This window comes from Telopea speciosissima, chromosome 1 (assembly GCF_018873765.1).
Source record: "Telopea speciosissima isolate NSW1024214 ecotype Mountain lineage chromosome 1, Tspe_v1, whole genome shotgun sequence".
Classification (NCBI taxonomy): Eukaryota; Viridiplantae; Streptophyta; class Magnoliopsida; order Proteales; family Proteaceae; genus Telopea; species Telopea speciosissima.
The window spans coordinates 42,600,215-42,617,943 of record NC_057916.1 but is presented as its reverse complement, the minus strand read 5'-3'; the positions used below and the strand labels follow the sequence as shown (position 1 = coordinate 42,617,943).

At 38.6% G+C, this 17,729-nt stretch overlaps 1 protein-coding gene across 1 annotated transcript; it reads left to right on the top strand.

Moving 5' to 3' along the window:
• The first annotated feature begins 1,191 nt into the window (after positions 1-1,191).
• On the top strand, positions 1,192-16,381 carry LOC122649788. The gene is made up of 6 exons (XM_043843030.1): positions 1,192-2,526; positions 2,619-2,840; positions 3,077-3,212; positions 9,318-9,390; positions 9,585-9,768; positions 16,325-16,381. Exons 1-6 carry the CDS (start codon positions 1,192-1,194, stop codon positions 16,379-16,381), a joined length of 2,007 nt encoding a protein of 668 aa, XP_043698965.1.
• Positions 16,382-17,729: the final 1,348 nt, after the last annotated feature.

The window sequence follows — 17,729 nt, the reverse complement described above, 5'->3', positions numbered from 1 at the left end:
ACTCTTGTCCCTACATCTGAACCAAATCACCCTAACATCCATAAAATGACTCATAAGACCTTTTACTGAACACTGAAGGAGATACTGCTCACCCTCCCCCGCCACGGCGCCATGGAGGACTTATCTGGCCAAGGGTGAGGGTCCTCCCTCCCCTATAAATAGGAGGGTCCCCCTCCTCCAAAACACGATTTTTCGGATAGGGAGACCCTCCCAGCTCATTCTTTGGCCCCTTTTTTTCAATTTTCTCCCTCTTGAGCGTCTGTTGGAGCGAGACTCCGAAGATATGGGTAGATCCTTCGATTATCCATTCGAGTAAAGAGCGGTTCTTATCCCACAACTTCGTTATCCCGTCAGTGTACGGATAACAAAAAATCCCCTTCACAACCATTATTCTATCTGCATACAGATAACAAGAATCCCTTATATAACCGTTACTCTACCCGAAGTTTGAGTAGCGAACCCATCTCATATAGTCCTTACTCTGTCCGACAAGAGAGAGACAAGCCGATCACTCGTCTCCACCTGAGCCGTGGGACATCATATATTTCGCACTCGGTGCGCTTTCATTTATTTTGTGTATTTCTTAACAGATATCTGTCTCTTTCCTTCTTGTTATTTTTAGGCATAATGTAGACAATTAAAGTAACTCATTTTAATGTACATAGTAAATGATTTTTTCTTCTTTGTCATGATTAGTGCATCATAACTTAGCCTTACATGTTAGTATAGGATATATTATTAAAGAAGAATATTCGAAAACCAGCATCTAGTAGAAAGACCGATTTATCCGGGCGAGGTGGGTGCCTAACACCTTTCCACCCTCGTAACCTGACTACTTACTCTGAATCTCTTACCAGACCATATGGAATCACATAGCCCTTTTCGCTAACCCCGGATGGGGCTACACCCATTGGGTCCTAGGCCCTAATCCTAGGTGGCGACTCCATTCCTTTATAAAGCATGATCCCAATCCCCATGATGATATATCAAAATGATACGCCGTTATTCATCGAAGTCAATCTTTGTCACCATAAGGCTGAAGAATTCTCGTCCCGAGGACCACGGTACTTACAGCTATACGTAGGGGTGGTGCAATTGCAAGATCAACCACACCCACAGCAGGTAGGGGGTACAGTAAGGAGAGAGGGGTAGTCCACAGTAGGTATAGGGGTTACACCCACAGTTGGGAGTATGATTACACCCATTGTGGGGAATGCTACTGTGAGGACAGATTCTAGCCACACTACTGTTCTTGGAGGACCTAAAGGAAGTTCGGTTGGTGTCTCATTTATCAATCAAAGTAATGCAACATTGAGTGACAGTGGTATGGCTTTTGAAGAGGTTGGCATATCAAGTAGATGTGTAGGTAGAGGTGGTGTCTTTGTTAGGACTTCTAGCACAACTTCTACTACCATTGAGCAAGATGTTCCTGCAGCTAGTAATGTACATGACATTGAAAAAGGAGGAGATGAAGTGAAAGATGCTGACACATCAAATGATGATTACATGGCAGGAGAATCAGATGAAATGTCTGATAGTACAAGTAAAGATGATTTAGGATTTGAAGAAGAAGGAAATGAGGACATAAGAGAGCAGAAAAGTAATGAAACAACAAGTACAGAATGTGAGTCTGAAAAGGGAGAGAACATGTTTGACATAGATGGTGTTGTAGACCAACACATTGTACTGAGTGTTGGTCAAGAGTTTATAAATGTTAATCAGTTTAGAGATGTGTTGATGGAATATGAAATTCAAGAAGAAATTCAGATTTTGAAGAATAAAAATGATAAGAATAGAGTTACTGGAATTTGCAATGGTAGAGGGTGTTTATGGAGGATTCATGCATCACCTAATAGTAATGGGATCACCTTTGTAATCAAGACACTTAATCCCAATCACATATGTCAGAGACTTAGTATAAAAAAGGAGGGTGTAACTGCAGCATGGATAGCAAAGAAATTGACTTCCAATGTTAAGGTAGATTCACATATGAACATCAATGTAATGGAAGAGTATCTTTCAGAAAAGTATGGTGTGAAAGCTAATAAGACTAAGTTGTACAGGGCTAAATGTATTGTCAATGAAGAAACTGATGGCAGTCATGCAAGGGCATACAAGAAGTTAGAAAATTATGGGCTTATGGTTAAGGAAAGAAACCCTGGGACAGAATTTGTGATTGAATACCAGAATGCAAATAGATATGGACAAGAGCAGCATAGAGCGCTATTAGTAAATCCACAATTCAAGCGACTGTTTATATGCTTTGATGCATGTAAGCAAGGCTTCTTGAAGGGATGTAGGCCATTCATTGGCCTTGATGGTTGTCATCTAAAGGGAGTATATGGTGGAGTATTGGTTTCAGCAATTGCAATTGATGGGAACAATGGAATGTTTTCCCTTGCATATGGTGTAGTTGAAACAGAGTGTAAAGATAGTTGGTTATTCTTTCTTCATCACTTGCTTGGATGCATAGGGACAGTCACACCTGCTGGGGAACCATTTACATTCATGACAGACAAACAGAAAGTAAGTTGTCAGTTTGGTTGTCATCTATATAATAATAATTTGTAATCCAAAAAATAGTTTATAATTTTTTGTTTTTTTATTTTGATTTGTAGGGTCTGATTGAAGCAATTGGAATCAAGTTCCCAGTAGCACATCATAGGCACTGTAGTAGACATCTGTATAATAATTTCAAGACACAGTTTAGAGGTGGGCTTGCATTGAGGGGATATTTTTGGAGAGCAAGTAAATCATATAATGCTACGGGTTTTCAAAGGGCTATGAATGCCATGAAAGAGGAGAAGCCCGAAGCATATGAGTGGTTGATGAAGACTCCTGTCTGTATGTGGGCAAGACATACTTTTGATCACAGAGCCAAGAGTGATCACATTACCAAAAATATGACAGAGTCATTCAATTAGTGGGTTGGACCCTTGAGAGGCAAGCCAATACTTACCTTAGTTGATCAAATTAGATTGAAATTGATGGGTAGATTTTAGAAAAGGTATGCTAAGGGTTGCACCTATGAACATGTGTTAACTCCCAAATGAAAAAGAAGCTTGATGTGTTGCAGAAAGATGTCAGGTATTGTCATGCAGTGTATGCTGGAGCAGATGAATTTGAGGTGCAAGATGGTCTGAATAGTTATGTGGTTAACCTAAGAAGCAAGAGCTATGACTGTGGAGTCTGGGTAGCAACTGGTTTGCCATGTAAGCATGTTGGGTCAACTAGTAATTAGACCAGGGTAGGAGTGTTGGAGTATTATGACCCATATCTGACTACAGAGAGGTATCTCATGGCCAATGGTGAGATGATTCATCCACTATCTGATGTGAAGAATTTACCTGACACTGCCTTGCTTCCTCCTGTTTTGAAGAGGTCAATTGGTAGACCTAGTAAAAATAGAAAGAGAGAAGCTGATGAGCCACCTAAGCAAGATAACAAGAGGAAGTCCTCCAGTATTAGGTGTGACAGATGCAAAGAATATGGTCACAATAGGAGGACATGCAAAGGAGGTCTAATCGTGTCGTTAATCGGTCAAAAATAAAATCCTAAATTAATCTAGCAAGTAGCAAGTAAGGGGTCGATCTACAGGGAACTGAAAGGCTAAATTACTAAGATGATAAGATGAAAATAATGAAAATTAAATAGCAATAAATCTGATTTTTAAAACTACGAATGAAAGAAACAAATCTAAGCTAACAACGATATGCACATACGGGAGAAGACTATCTTTAGGGTTCGAATCCTCAATGGGCTGCTATTCAATTCAGTTGCATGCTTCGGTTTACTATAACCACAGGCCTAATAATACCACAGAATGTAGGGTTCCTCCTAGGTATGGACTATCTTGACGAGTACTATTATCCTTCGCTTAATGGGCTTGGCACACTTGGTTCGTTCAGCTATAATCCATCATTGGTACAATCACATAAGAACAAAATACCATTGCTTGAATGAAAAATAATGAATCACAGAAACAGAAATTTTCAACTAAATACATCGATTAAAATCATCCAGACAGGGATGGGGTCTCAACATCAAGCAATCAACCATACAAACCAGAATTTTAAATAGCAAACACCATTAGTTCATCTACACCTAAAGATAGAGGGAATTTAGCCAATCATGGTGGAAAGCGACAAAGGACAGCAATGGCGACGATGATCCATGGAGATGAAGCTGCTGGAACGGTGATCCTCCTCCCCTTGCCAAATCAAAATCTAAAAATAAAAATAACAAAAGAAGAAAGTGAAAAACTAGAGAGAAGAAGAGAAGAGGGCAAGGCTGCTGCTATCTATCGAATAGAATGGGAATTCGTGGGTTAATATATTGTTAGCTTTAAAAAAAAAAATTAATAATAAAAAAAAATGGTAAAGATAGGAAAGAGGTAGGAATAGAGAGTACGTGGGTGATTTTGAGTAGAAGAGAAGTGGAATAAAACTAGAAAAGGTGGGAGCCGTGAGGGATTTGAGAGGGAGATGGAGAGAGAGAATTGAAGTTGGAGAGAGAGATACAACCGTAGTAGATGAGAGAGAGATATTAGGGAGGAGAGAGAGAGTTTAATCTAAAATATCAATTTTGATCAAAATTCTCTTTTTGAGAATATCTCTCATTCTTGTCCCCGGGTGGCCCCAACCCTAGAATTAAAGTTGCTCCAATTAATACTTCGGACGGTATGAGCCCAATATCGGATATCTTCTAAAAATTTCTCAATTTTATGACATTATGATTATACCCTTGGATCTTCAGTGAAACTTCATCGCATGAATGGACTCCAAAACCAATGCGTACTTTTAATGCAACACGTCCATCTTGTTTAGAATTCAACCCTCTTCGCAACCATGAAAAGAAACCGGTCCACTTTATGTGTAAATTAGAAGATATGATGCCTGATAGTCCAGAATTGCATAAAATACCCCTGTACCCTGAAAAAGACAGAAAATACCCAAGGTAGCTCCATTCCAAGCAGATAAAATGCATAATTAAATGGAATAATTTCACACATAAATGTGCTCATCAAGGTCCAATTAAGGGTAAAGGAAAAGGGCCATCCTCTTCTCAAAGCAGTGGTGTCAAGGTAATTATTTAAAACTTCAAATATTTGATTTTCATTATATTGTGTTAAGTACTAGATTAATTTACTGTTTATTTTCTAGTATCTTATATATTGGTGATGTAATTTTTTAGAGGAAGCGCATGGATGAAGAGCCCTTCTCAGAGGGTAACAAGGTCTTCTCAAAATTCAACTACAACCTCTAATATAGCTGAACAAGATAAGGCTTGGGCAGAAAGGTCAAGGAGGGCTGCCAAAGAAAAGGCAAGGAGAGCTAAGGTAGCAGTCCAACAGCAAGGTCCAAGTTGATTTGGTATGTATCAGTTTGCTTAATATGCTGCTCATTAGCAACATTGGTCAAAGTTGATGTATAAGCAAGGACTTATATGTTTTATTTGATGTGATTCATCCATGTCAAGGGTAAGAGTTGCTGCCAAAGGGTATTGATTGCTGTCTAGGATGGAGAGTTGCTGTCAAGGATGGAGAGTTGGTGTCAAGGAGGGTGTTACTGTCAAGGATGGAGAAGCTACAAGGATGGAAAAGCTGCCAAGGATGAAGTTGTTGTACTAGGAGTAGTTTTATGTGTTTAGGGTGTTGTGTATGGTGTTTTAAAACAATGAGTTATTGTAATATGAGTGGTTTTATGTGCTTAGGATGAAGTTGCTGCAAGAACAATGAAGTTGTTATGTGTATGTTGTTTGAAATTATTGAACTTCCATGATTATGACTATAAGAGTTGAAAGTACTGAATTTCCATGATTATGACTGTAATTTCGAATATTTCAATCAAGCATTCAAGCTTCAGTTTGGTTGTACCTTTTATTTCCAATTGCTGTTTCTAGAACTTGGTCTTCTCTGTTGGAGTTTTTTTCTGTATCTAGAGTATGAGGAGAAGGAAGAGGTTATGAGAAGTTCAAGTTCTCACTACAGTTACTGATGAGCCATCAATAAATGCCACACTAGTACAATAATATTACTGTTTCTGAATCTTCTCTGATTCTTTAGGGCTGGATTCCAGAGTTCCCTTGTGGCCTTTCACATTTTTCATATTGAAGCATCCTGATGGGTTTAATCAGTGCATGTTAAAGTATCCTCAGTGGATGAAAATTTCTGCTTCTTTTTTAATGGTTTGCTGATAAAGCATGGAGTAAATAGAAAAGCTACATTACTACAACATTTTGGTCATTTGATGCACATTTATTCTTATTTTTTTCATGATGGAACCAAACAGATGATTGTATGTGGTGGAGGTTTAGTGCTCAGCTGGTGTTATCTTAAATACATTTGTTTTTGCTGTTTTTTCCCTCTCTCCTTGGAGTCATTTCTTCACATATTGAATGATGCTCATTATTGCAGTCTTTATCCAATATTGTTGAAGAGAAGACTAAATGGATCTTCAACAGACTATTTTTTGTTTTCCTTCTCTTAAGTGTTCTATCTCTTGTTCTTACTGGAGATTAAACACAGCAAAGGATCATCACCAAATAGTGCTGGCGGCAACTCTGTTTTGACCCCCCTTTTGGTTGATATTGATTTATGCTATTGTGGGAATCTGACCAGCATATTCTATCCACACTTTGAGGTATTAAAAGGCTATCCCTAGTGACACTCTGCTGGTCTGTGCGTGCAATATTTCTCCTAAAATGTGGGTTTGGTCTTAGCAAAAGGGAAAATCTCATACTCACATTCTCTCATAGAATAATTCCCAATATAAGCTTAGTCATCAACTCCATCTTTTAACCATTTCTCATTCATTTTCTGTAAATTTAAAGAACTTGAATGGACACATGAATTCTTCTTTTCTTGCTTCCAGATCTAAAAATAAGGAGCTGATCATACAAGGAATTGAAGGAGAGATCTCAACAAGAAAGAGCAGTACAGTCTCTAAATTTTTGTAGTTCCTTTTACTCTTTATTTTTCTTAAAATTTCAGTTCTATTCATTCATTCATTCAAACCACAAAGTTTTCAAAGACATACTAGGATCTACATATTACATTTTCAGAATAATAACAATCATTAGAAATAACCCTAACATAAATCCACACATTAACTTCATTATCTCATTTGACTTCACTAGAGCCTCATTTGACTTCTCTAGAGCCTTCACTTTGTACTTCAGGCTGTAGAGCTGTTCCCTACTTTGTGGCAGCATCCTCTGTTGTTGCTCTTCTGCAATGTTTTCACCCATAATGTTGGACCCCATAATGTTTGGTGCATCATTGGTGAGGGCAACTTGACTTGGTTCACCCATTTGACCTAGATCACACCATTGAAAGAAGTTGCAACCACCCTTGAATTTGTCATCACAACTGTAGTAGGGTCTATTTGGGTTCTCTACTGAGTTCGAGACTCTCACAACAGCTCTTTTACTACAATAACATTGCTTGAAGGGTAACTTTAAGTACCTTGATCTGCTTTCATTGACACTAAAAGCAGACATATTCCCTGCAAAATTATCAACTACAATCATTTAACATTCAATCTTCACAATAGCAAACCTGATTTGAAACTTTTATGGATGATCAAATTCTAATAGTGAGCCCCAGTTCAACTGACTTGAAACTTTTATGGATGATAAGGGTATTACTCTTTATTTCGGGTTCAAGGTCAAGGATGACCAATAACTTCATGAATATCTGACTAATCATCTAGATAGAATCTGTAGCCTTTTGAGTGTCTGATCAGGGTATTTGCATTTCTTGTCTCTATAGAAGTATCTGTAGTTCTATACTCTACCATGTTTATTGATGCTATATTACTTCAACACATTTTTTAGTACCATCAGTTGCTTTGCATTGTATCTCAACAACTTGACAACTAACAAGTGTTTTTGGCTAACCAATTTCAAGACTTGTCTTGTTCTTATTCTTCTTACACATCTGAATCAGAGGTAATAAGGGGAAATAGTAACTAAGAAGGGAGATGCATTACCTTTTTTGGTCTCAACTGCAGCAAAAGGAAGTCTTAGCTCCTCTCAGTCGCAGCAGCAGCCCCACACCACTAGCAGCAAGCTGTCCTCTCAAGTAGCAGGTCACAGCAGCAAGCAATGTGCACTCTGTCTTAGCTCCTCTCAGTCGCAGCAGCAGCCCCACACCACTAGCAGCAGCCGCACAACACCAGCTTGTCCTCTCAAGTAGCAGGTCACAGCAACAAGCAATGTGTACTCTGTCTCAGCACCTCTCAGTCGCAGCAGCAAGCATAGTGGTCACGACAAGCATGGTGGTCACAACAACCATTGTGGTCGCCAATCGCCAAGAGAGAAGATAGCTAGGGTTTGGGGGTTAAATGAGTTGCAGGGTTTGGAGATCGATTCCCTCTTTTGCCTTGCTCTAAAGATCATGAGGTCAAATGGGTCATTCTACCCTATCAAGGGGCAGAATGGTCCATAAGTTTTCAAAAACTAGGTTCTGTTATAACGTCTCAGACTAACGGGAGGGACCAAATTGGTACTTAGTTTGGAAAGCAGGGGGCACGTGGCATTAGTGAAAGTTCAAGGGGGCAATTGTAAGTTTGGCGATTTTCAGGAGGGCATTTGGAAATAACCCTAATAAATAAACATCAAAACATCCCTGAATAATTTCAAAAAATGTAATTCACTTTCCAAAAAGATCAAGAGGAAATAGCACAAGAATCCAAAATAAAAGAATCTGTGAGATGCTAATGCATTTGGAGTTCAGTTCAGTCTTTCTCGTTGCAAAGAAGAAACAAATGGAAGTGCTAACCCGTCCACATGTTTGCTCTTTGCTATCGCTATCACTGCCGCTGCTGCCCTAGCTAGGGATCATAAAGCTAGGTGGATGTTGAGGATGGGATGCACATCCTAGCATCCCTTCTTCTTCAGACTCTGTTTTGTGGCATCTGATATAATGGAGATAATCTGTTGAAGATGATCGGGTTTGCCGACACATATTGGCGGGAGAGTTTGGAGAATCGATCCGTAATTTTTTGGTGATCGAGCGATCTCGAATTCTGACTGGAAAGCAACATCAATTACCAATCTGTCCCCTTGGATGATCATGTTGATGCATTCTTATTCCCTTGTAGAAGTTATTCGTTTGGAATCTTTGAAAGTGCAGACAAGCAGAATGGTAGATATGTCCATTACATCAACAACATTAATACAATAAAATGTCCCTGACATCCACCCATTCAAAGTCCAAAATACCCCTCCGTCCCCTTTCAATCTCACTCGGTTGGTCTATTCTAGAACCAACGCACCTTTTCAAAACCTTCATTCCTCGTTTTTCGTGCTTACAGTCTTACACTTCTCAGACGCAGAGAGCGAGCGGGAGATCGAGACAGCGAGATGTGTGGAAGAGCGTGGTGTACAGTAAGAGCGGATGATATTCCAAGGGCATGTGGCATCAACGATGGCCACATACACTCTGTGCAAATGGACAGGTTTACTTTGATAAACCCTCTTTATCTTTCTAATCTTCCATTATTGAAACCAAAATGTTTGAACTGTTAATCTCTGCCGTTAATGAACTGTTAATCTGAGTATAAGCTCTATCAATCAAATAGTATAAAATGGCCTCAGTACTCTTTCAGTTATCGCCCATCTTACAATGTTTCACCTACGGCGTATATGCCTGTTGTTCGGAGAGAAGATGGAACTAGTGGTGAAGGTGCTGTCCTTCACAGCATGAAGTGGGGACTGATTTCCAGTTTCACCAAGAAAACTGAGAAGCCTGATCACTTTAAGATGGTATGCTCTATGATTTATTTTTTTTTTTTAATTTATCATATTCTTCTTTTTGGATTCATTGGTGCTTCCCCGATTTGAAACATGATGCATTTCGTTGACGATGTTAATAAATGTCATATCCAGGTTTTATATTTCAACTTTATCGTGAATGAGATCCCTTATTTTTCTTAAGAGGAATATAAGGAGACAAATTGTCAATGCCCTGGTACGAAGAATACATAGGACTAATATGTATAAAGACAATTCCTTCCACATATCATAAATTAAGCATAATCTTTTAATGATCCTCTTCATTGTTATGGAAGAATAATTAATGTGATCCTATCGTTACTCAGGCCCAGTTGCCCCAAATTACATCTTTATTTAACCCCTTATGACAGAAACAAGGGGTTAGTGGGATTGCAAGACTACAATACATGGTTAAAAAAATTGGGAATTGGATTAGAGAATCGGCCGATTTGGATCGGAAGCGGTGATCACCGACCCTGATTCTGGACAACGCCTCCCACCCTCTCACCCAGCAGATTGCATTCTCTTCAAGCTCCAGGAAACAAGGGAAGATTGCAAAATTTATTTGAGTTTGATACCTACATGATTTGGGCATAAGGGATTCTTACTGTATTTGATTGTTATTCAGTAACGAATTTCTTTTTCTAATGTTTTATTTGTTATGGGATTTCTTCGGTGCTAAATTTGCGATTTAGTTGGATTATGTTGCTGTGGAAGTTTGTTTTTGACTTCTTTCTTTGCTCAGTTTAATTTTTTTCTGCTTGTATAAGATAATGGGTTCTCCTATTTTCTATGGTTATAGATTGGTTCTTATTAAATTGGATTTGTTTTTTTATATGGTTTTAAAGCAATCGACTCTCTTTCCTGCAAGTATTTCTGGTAGAGAGAGACACTCCCACAAATGAGTTTATCACAGATCTTGCTGTTTTTCCTCTATAGGAGACTATACATCTGTGGATTACCAAGTTACTGTAAGCCTTATTTGCTTAATTAGATCATGAATACCTAAAGGCTACTTATGGATTACATATTGGGTTAAATTTTTATAATCCTATCCTACAACAGGTTCTCCCCCCTCCCCCCCCCCCCCTTCTAGAAGATTGCTACCTATTCATGAACTCGATCCAAACTAAAAGAGATTCTGACTAGCCGATCTTCATATTTTGAATTTAGAAAGTTGTTAAAATTAAGAAACTTAAAATAAGAAACAACAGAAAATAGTAACAACTACAGTGAAGAAATAGCAAGTGTATGCAAAAATAGAAAGTGAGGAATAGAATTAGTAATTGATGAGACAAAATATTGTGTGTAAAATAGAAACTAGCAGGACAGAATTAGAAACCAAGCCAATAAGGTGCTGCCACAGTCTTCTAGAAGGCTGTGTGGACCACCCATTATTCGGACCGATGATACTGCCTTTGGGGTCTACTACAGCCTAAGGATCTGCCCAAACTTGAGAAGAAACTTAGATAGCAGTTAGTGAACAAAATAGTATTCAAGAGAGCAAACCAAAATGTATACAAAATGTATTCTTCTTGGATTTGTATGGCTGGTTTCACAGTTACAACTTTAGTTCCTTCTCTTTGATTATATGTTTGCACAATTTATTTAGATGTTCTTATGAACCTTATGTTTTGTTGTATCTGCTTCATCTCTGTACTGTCTATGCCGCAGATGTTTGGAAATGAAATGTTTAGTAGGAAAACCTCCTTAGAAAAAATCAACCACTGCTGTCCAAACTTTTAGCCTCACCACTGCCTTCTCCTGATGAGCCCAAAAACTGCCATATAGAAGTTCCATTGGATTCCAAATGTTATGGACATAAATTATCAACATCACCCTCCATCATGAAGTTCCAGCCTAGAAGCATCGCACAATATGCACAATCAACGGTTCAATGTCGGGAAAGATTTAGATAGCTAGGGAAAATATCCAATACAAAGTGAGCCATTTGATTTTCGTATAAAAACCTAATGGATGGGCTAATCCACATGGTCCCCCATCTATCCCTCTAATGATTTGATAACTGAAAAGGCATGATAGAAATTACTGTAGATGGTGGGCAATATTGTTGAGATAGTCAATGAAATTTGACATAAAGACGGTCTAAAGGGTGATCTACCAAGCCGAAGTTGAATCAGCTTGATTAATGCAACATGTGGCTTCAAAATGGTGAAACTTCAAGAGAAGCCCCTCTTAAAATTCCATACAAATGTAATGCAGAATACCCCGAAGGTCTAAACAGAAGGCCAGGACTAGCTCCACTGGGTACAATACGTGTAACTGTGACAAACCTTTAATTTTTATTTATTGGCCAGATTTTTGGTCATTAGTGAGGCAAAAGAGCCTTATATCTAATAGTTATGTGTCCTATTAGTAACAGTCATACAAGGGGATTATCTATTATGCTTTGGGTACATACAATTGGTTTCTAAATTTGTTTTGTTTAAGCTAAGATAGAGTTTAAATAGCATTAGGATTTTGAGTCAATTTAAATGCAAATGGTGTTATACCCGCACCCTGGATCATAATTAATTATTATTTCTCCCTCATGACATGTAGATACCGCTGTCATGTATGCTGGTGACCTATTCTCGATGATGGTCAAACCCAACTATAAAATTTTTGACCATGGTATGGGCTTGCCTGTGGAGGAAAGATTCCTCAACCGACAGTGGAGAACGGTGACTTTGTCTATTATCCTCCAAGTACCGGCCCAAAAAGTGAGGGATTCCGGAGGGGACATCCTAGACTGTCGCCTCAGTTGGACACTTCGTTCAATGATGAACTTGGCATTGCTGTGGCGAAGCTATTCGGGGTCATGGGAGACAAACCATGACAAGAGAAAAGTAAGTTCTAGCCTTTAATTTTATTTATTTATCCTTTCTTTTGATGTCCTCGAAGTGCGGGTCAAGGTTTGAACTGCCCGGGCTATTTTAGTTCAGTAGGGAATATTTTATTTGTGGGTCCCACTTACCTTGAAAGAATATGTGAAGAACTTGTATACCTATATCATGTGAACCCATCTTTTATTAGGTTCTTTCCTATTTAGAACTAATGGGTCGACCTATTTAATTCTCATGACCCATTTAACGTAAAGGACCCAAGTCCCACTTACTATAAATAGGTCTAAGGAGGGAAGCATTCATTTCTCATTACTTCTCCCAGCTACCCTAAAACGTGGAAGAGAGCAAGGAGAGGAAAAGAAGGAAAAGAAGGAGTGAAGGAAGGAGAAGGGAGAAGGGGAATGGTTGAAGCTTGAACCAACATCTCTTGGTGGCCAAATCGTGGAACTCCTCTCCTTGGTAAGCTAAGCCACTAACACCTCCTCCCTCTCTTTGATCAATTTTGGGTTTTGGGGTTTGGAAAATGGGAAAGACTTGACCTAGGGTTCCACTTGGAACCCAAGGATCGATTGGAACCTCTATGCTTGGCTATTGTGGAGTTATTTCACTCCATTGTTAGCCCTAGGGCTCACAACCTCACTCCATTTGAAAGACCTAGGGTTTCTACCCTATTATGCCTTAGATTAGGTTCTCCTTGCTTTTCCTTCTAAAATCCTTGGGATTATATGGACCTAATGAGGTCTTAGAACCCTAATGGACCTAGGAGGAAGCTCCCTTGGTGTTTCCTTGCCTTCAAACCACTTGAAAATGGATCCTTGGTGATTAACCCTTTGAATTTGGGATATGGAGACATGCGGTTTTACACGCGGTTTCAAGACCTACGAGAAACCACCCTTGAAACCATCTCCTGTATAAGCCCCTGGTTAGAGAGGTTTTATGTGCGGTTTCATGTTCTGAGAAAAACCACCCATAAAACCGCACTTGATCGAGACTCTTCTAAGCCCTTGGTTAGCTAGGTTTTACATGCGATTTTAGGTATTGGGCATAAAACCACCCATAAAACCGCACTGTCTCTGAAACCTTATACTTAAAAAGTTTATGGGATACCTTTTGGGGATCCTTTTCTTTACTTATTTAACCCTATTCTTACTCTTTGTTTAGGTTTAAAATTCCCATCTTGTGACGTGTTACTTAATCGCGGCAACAACTTGTAACTTCGGGGCATAACCTATATTGTGAGTGGGTTTGGTTGTTGTTTGGACTTGCTATTATTAATTGTACATTTACCATGCTATTAGTATACTTTATTAAGCATGATTGTGCATTTTGCACACTTTTATATATATGATTGATATGATGATGTAGTGATTGCTTTCCATCTTTTTTTGGGTTACAGTGCCGATGAGTGCTTGTGCCGGAACCCCGGATATATTTATAAAATACCTTATTGAATGTCATATTAAACTGTATGTGTCGTGCCGTGCTGGTACCTGGGTGCTAGATGGAATGGAACGTTGATGCACCCGGAATACCTCTCGGGATGATAGAACTTGCATGTAGTATATCTACGGCTAGGATTTTTGTACCCTTATGCTACGACCCTTACCAACAAGGGTTTAAGTGTTGGATAACCAGAGCCCGGATTCTGTGGTGTGAGAGAGAGCCAGTCATGGTAGTAATGGTGATCGATGTCTGCCACTAGATGGTCTTGGAGGCTTTGACCGGCATAGGCTTCCTAGTGACAATTGAGGATTCATTGTGGCGATGATTGAAGTGACCCACAGTGTTTTCTGAGTTGTCGCAGTATCATATACCTCTGACTTAGTTGTGTGATAGGTGGAAAAATAGAATTAACATGTGCATGCATCATTGGACTATGTGAATTGCGTGTTTGTGCATCCCTATCCCCTCACTGGCTCAGTGGAGCTAACCCCCTCGTGTACACACTTTTTAGATTATGATGCAGATGGCGGGTATCTCGCGGGACTCGAGGTCCAGTCCTCGGGATATGATGACATTGGTACGGAGGAGCCGAAAGCTGTGTTAGAGGAACATGGCGACGGGTGTCCTTGTGACGATGGCGCCTACGGGCCATGAGGATACTTGGGACTTGGTCCCTTTTTCTGATTATTTTAGGGCTTAAAGCCCATGTATAGACATTTACTGATATACCCCTGTTGATAGTTATTAGATGGTTACGAAAAATGTATTAATTATAGTATTTATCATTTAGCCTTTAAACATCTTGTAACTATTTGATTTTATACGCTTCCGCAAACTACTAATCTTTGGAATGTAATATTCTCTTTCCGCATTTTGATATTATATTGCTTTAATATTGGTTATGACTGTGCGTTGGGACACTGTGTCAGTGATCCTGGCAGCTTAATAGGATGACACGCGTCGTCCTAGTCACCCCTTATACTATATTTTATTCCTTGTCTGGAATAGGGGCGTGACAAAGGGGGAAGGGGGAGAATTATCAGTTGGAAAGAAGAGAAAAAAAAAATCCTGAGTGTCTAAGGGGTTTTTGGTCTTTGATAAATTACCAGTTGCATCAGAAAGGTATCTTCTCAGATCTCTTCTTTTATTCCTATCCATTCCTCTTCTTCTCACTATTATATATCTCATCTTTTCTCTTCAATTTCTATTTACTGTTTCTTCAAATTTGAGGCAAATTTTGAGATCTAAGTATAGGTTAAACAGGTTACAGTATTCTATTCTTCAGTTCAATTACTTAACCTCTGTTTTCTATTCTGCCATTCACTATTTCATATACTTCTTATTCTGCTACTATTTTTCTTTGAAACTTCAATTCTCTTCTTAACAAGCCCTAATCCTGTTACTAGAACCTCATCAGACCTAATGTCGTCCTACTGGTTAGAAAATACACACTCATGGAGTTATCCAGGAGATGCTCAAAACTGCTATTGGACACATAGTTCGAGAACTCGCGAGATCTTGGCAAGTTTCTCAATTTTTTGAGAAATCGAGATGAGTTGGCATACGAGTTGCAAAAGTGCAACAACTCGGCCGAGATCTCGAGAATCTTGACCCAAGCTCCTTTATATGAGTGCAAGATCTCGAGATCTTGGTGGAAAATCTTGGTATACAGACACTTATTTATGCCAGAAACTAAGACAGACACTTATTTATGCCTAATATCATTTAAGTAAATGTAATATCATTTAAGTAAATGTTTTTGTATTACATTTACTTAAGATATTATTCATAAATAAGCAAATACCCCCTATTTGAATCCAATAAAAATAGTTAAAATATTCATTTATTTTGATGTCCAAGAAAATATTTTCATTCATTGCGATTTTGACAGCATTCGTGCACAACAAATTAAGTTTGACAAGTACATACCTCCTATTTGGACTTTATTTTTGCAAAATCTGATAGTGTCATTGTGTTTAAATGGCCTAAAATAGGCTGAATACCAAGTTTCAGACCCAAACAAGGTCTAAAACCCACCGAGTTGAAGCTTCGAGTAGAAAAAAAAAAATGCACCAACTCAGCGAGATCTTGCCGAGATCTCAACTCGACTTGGTTTTTCAAGGAACCGAGTTGGTACCGAGTTCTGAGTTTTAGTACCTTGATTGGACATTGGCAGAGTCCAACATATCAAAGTCCCCACTGGTCAGCTATTTGATTATTGAAAGCTTCTGTTGATTCCTTTTGCTTTCAAAATACAGATATTTGAGCTTCACTTGAGCAGTATTAGGTTTAAAAATAAGATTAAGAAGCCATAATGGAATGAACTCTACCATAGAAGCTTTCTACCTGACCCTCGAAATAGCTAGCACCCATTTCAAAGTAATGACCCCTATATCAGGAATACTAAAACAGTTAGCAGCCATTTACTAACTATGTTTCTGATCCGATTTGATTCCTGAAAAGCTGAAACATTAGCAGTCACAACTTGATAATCATATTCAATCAACAAACCTGTGACATTTCAATGGAATGACCCCTATTTCAGCCATAGATAGATATATAGAGAGTCAATAGCTGCCCATCCTTTCCAAGAAAACCGGATTAAATCAGGTAAGATAGCAGTAGAAACCAGCTGAAACATCCAAAAGTCCAATAAAGAGAGATAATAACTTTGATCAACAAGATGAAAATCTCCAACCATAATTTTTTTTTTTTTGATAAAAAGAAAAACATTTAATTAAAACAGAATGGGTATATTCACAGTCATAAAATTAGATGATTGTTGTTTTTTTTGGTAAAAATTAGATGAATTGTTTAGATCTAGCATATTGTGCTATGTTGTGTGCAGGCTGAATATAAGGTCTTGGGTCCTACAGACCACCACTAGGTTGTAGTTTCAGCCTAAGCTGTATCATATGTTCTGATTATTTAATCACTCCTTAAACCCTAAATTCTGGTTCTTTTTTTAATTTTTCAGAAGTTCTCTATCACAGTGCTGTTCATATCTCCTTTGATATTACCAGGTTTGACCTTGTTGCCCTATTTGCAATGTAATTTTGTGCAAGGGCCCATTATCCGCAGGCTTATTTGGGTCTTTTGATCCTAGCCTGAATTAAAGGAGAACCCCACGGTGCTCTTTTCTCTAAAATTCTCTTGAAAATCCAAATTACTCCTGACAAGGAGAAACCGCCATAGGCTCTTTCCCTTTTAAGGTCTTTTGATCCTAGCCATTGACAAGAAGAACTGATGCAGGAGCACGTGTATAACATGCTTTCTATCTCTCCAACATATGGCCACACGTGCATTTGCACGTGTGAGTTTACTAGTAAGATTAAAAGAAAATACATGAAAGATTATGGTAATGAGATGGTATTTAGGTTAAAAAGAAGGGTAAAGATGTCAAGTGAAAAGTAGCCACGAAACATGACTGCATGCACTTATATAATAGTATGACAAATATACACATACATATATAATAGAAGATCAATGTAATTACAAGTTCAATTTGTCCAACATTAGAAAAAGATACCACATGATGTAAACCCACATTCAAAGAAAACCATAGATTGGTTCATGCGGACATTTGCTTAGCCTGGTGGTTTCTCTTTGCTAGTGATTTGCAAGACCGAGGGCTTGGTCACGGTATTGAGTCCCCCTGCCTAC

What these genes read in the sequence shown, in the direction of transcription:
- LOC122649788 (XM_043843030.1), top strand. Translation starts at nt 1,192, where the DNA reads ATGATTACACCCATTGTGGGGAATGCTACTGTGAGGACAGATTCTAGC. An exon ending in TCATGACAGACAAACAGAAA is followed by an intron (nt 2,527 to 2,618) that starts GTAAGTTGTCAG and finishes TTTGATTTGTAG; the next exon opens with GGTCTGATTGAAGCAATTGG. An exon ending in GGTAGCAACTGGTTTGCCAT is followed by an intron (nt 3,213 to 9,317) that starts GTAAGCATGTTG and finishes TCGTGCTTACAG; the next exon opens with TCTTACACTTCTCAGACGCA.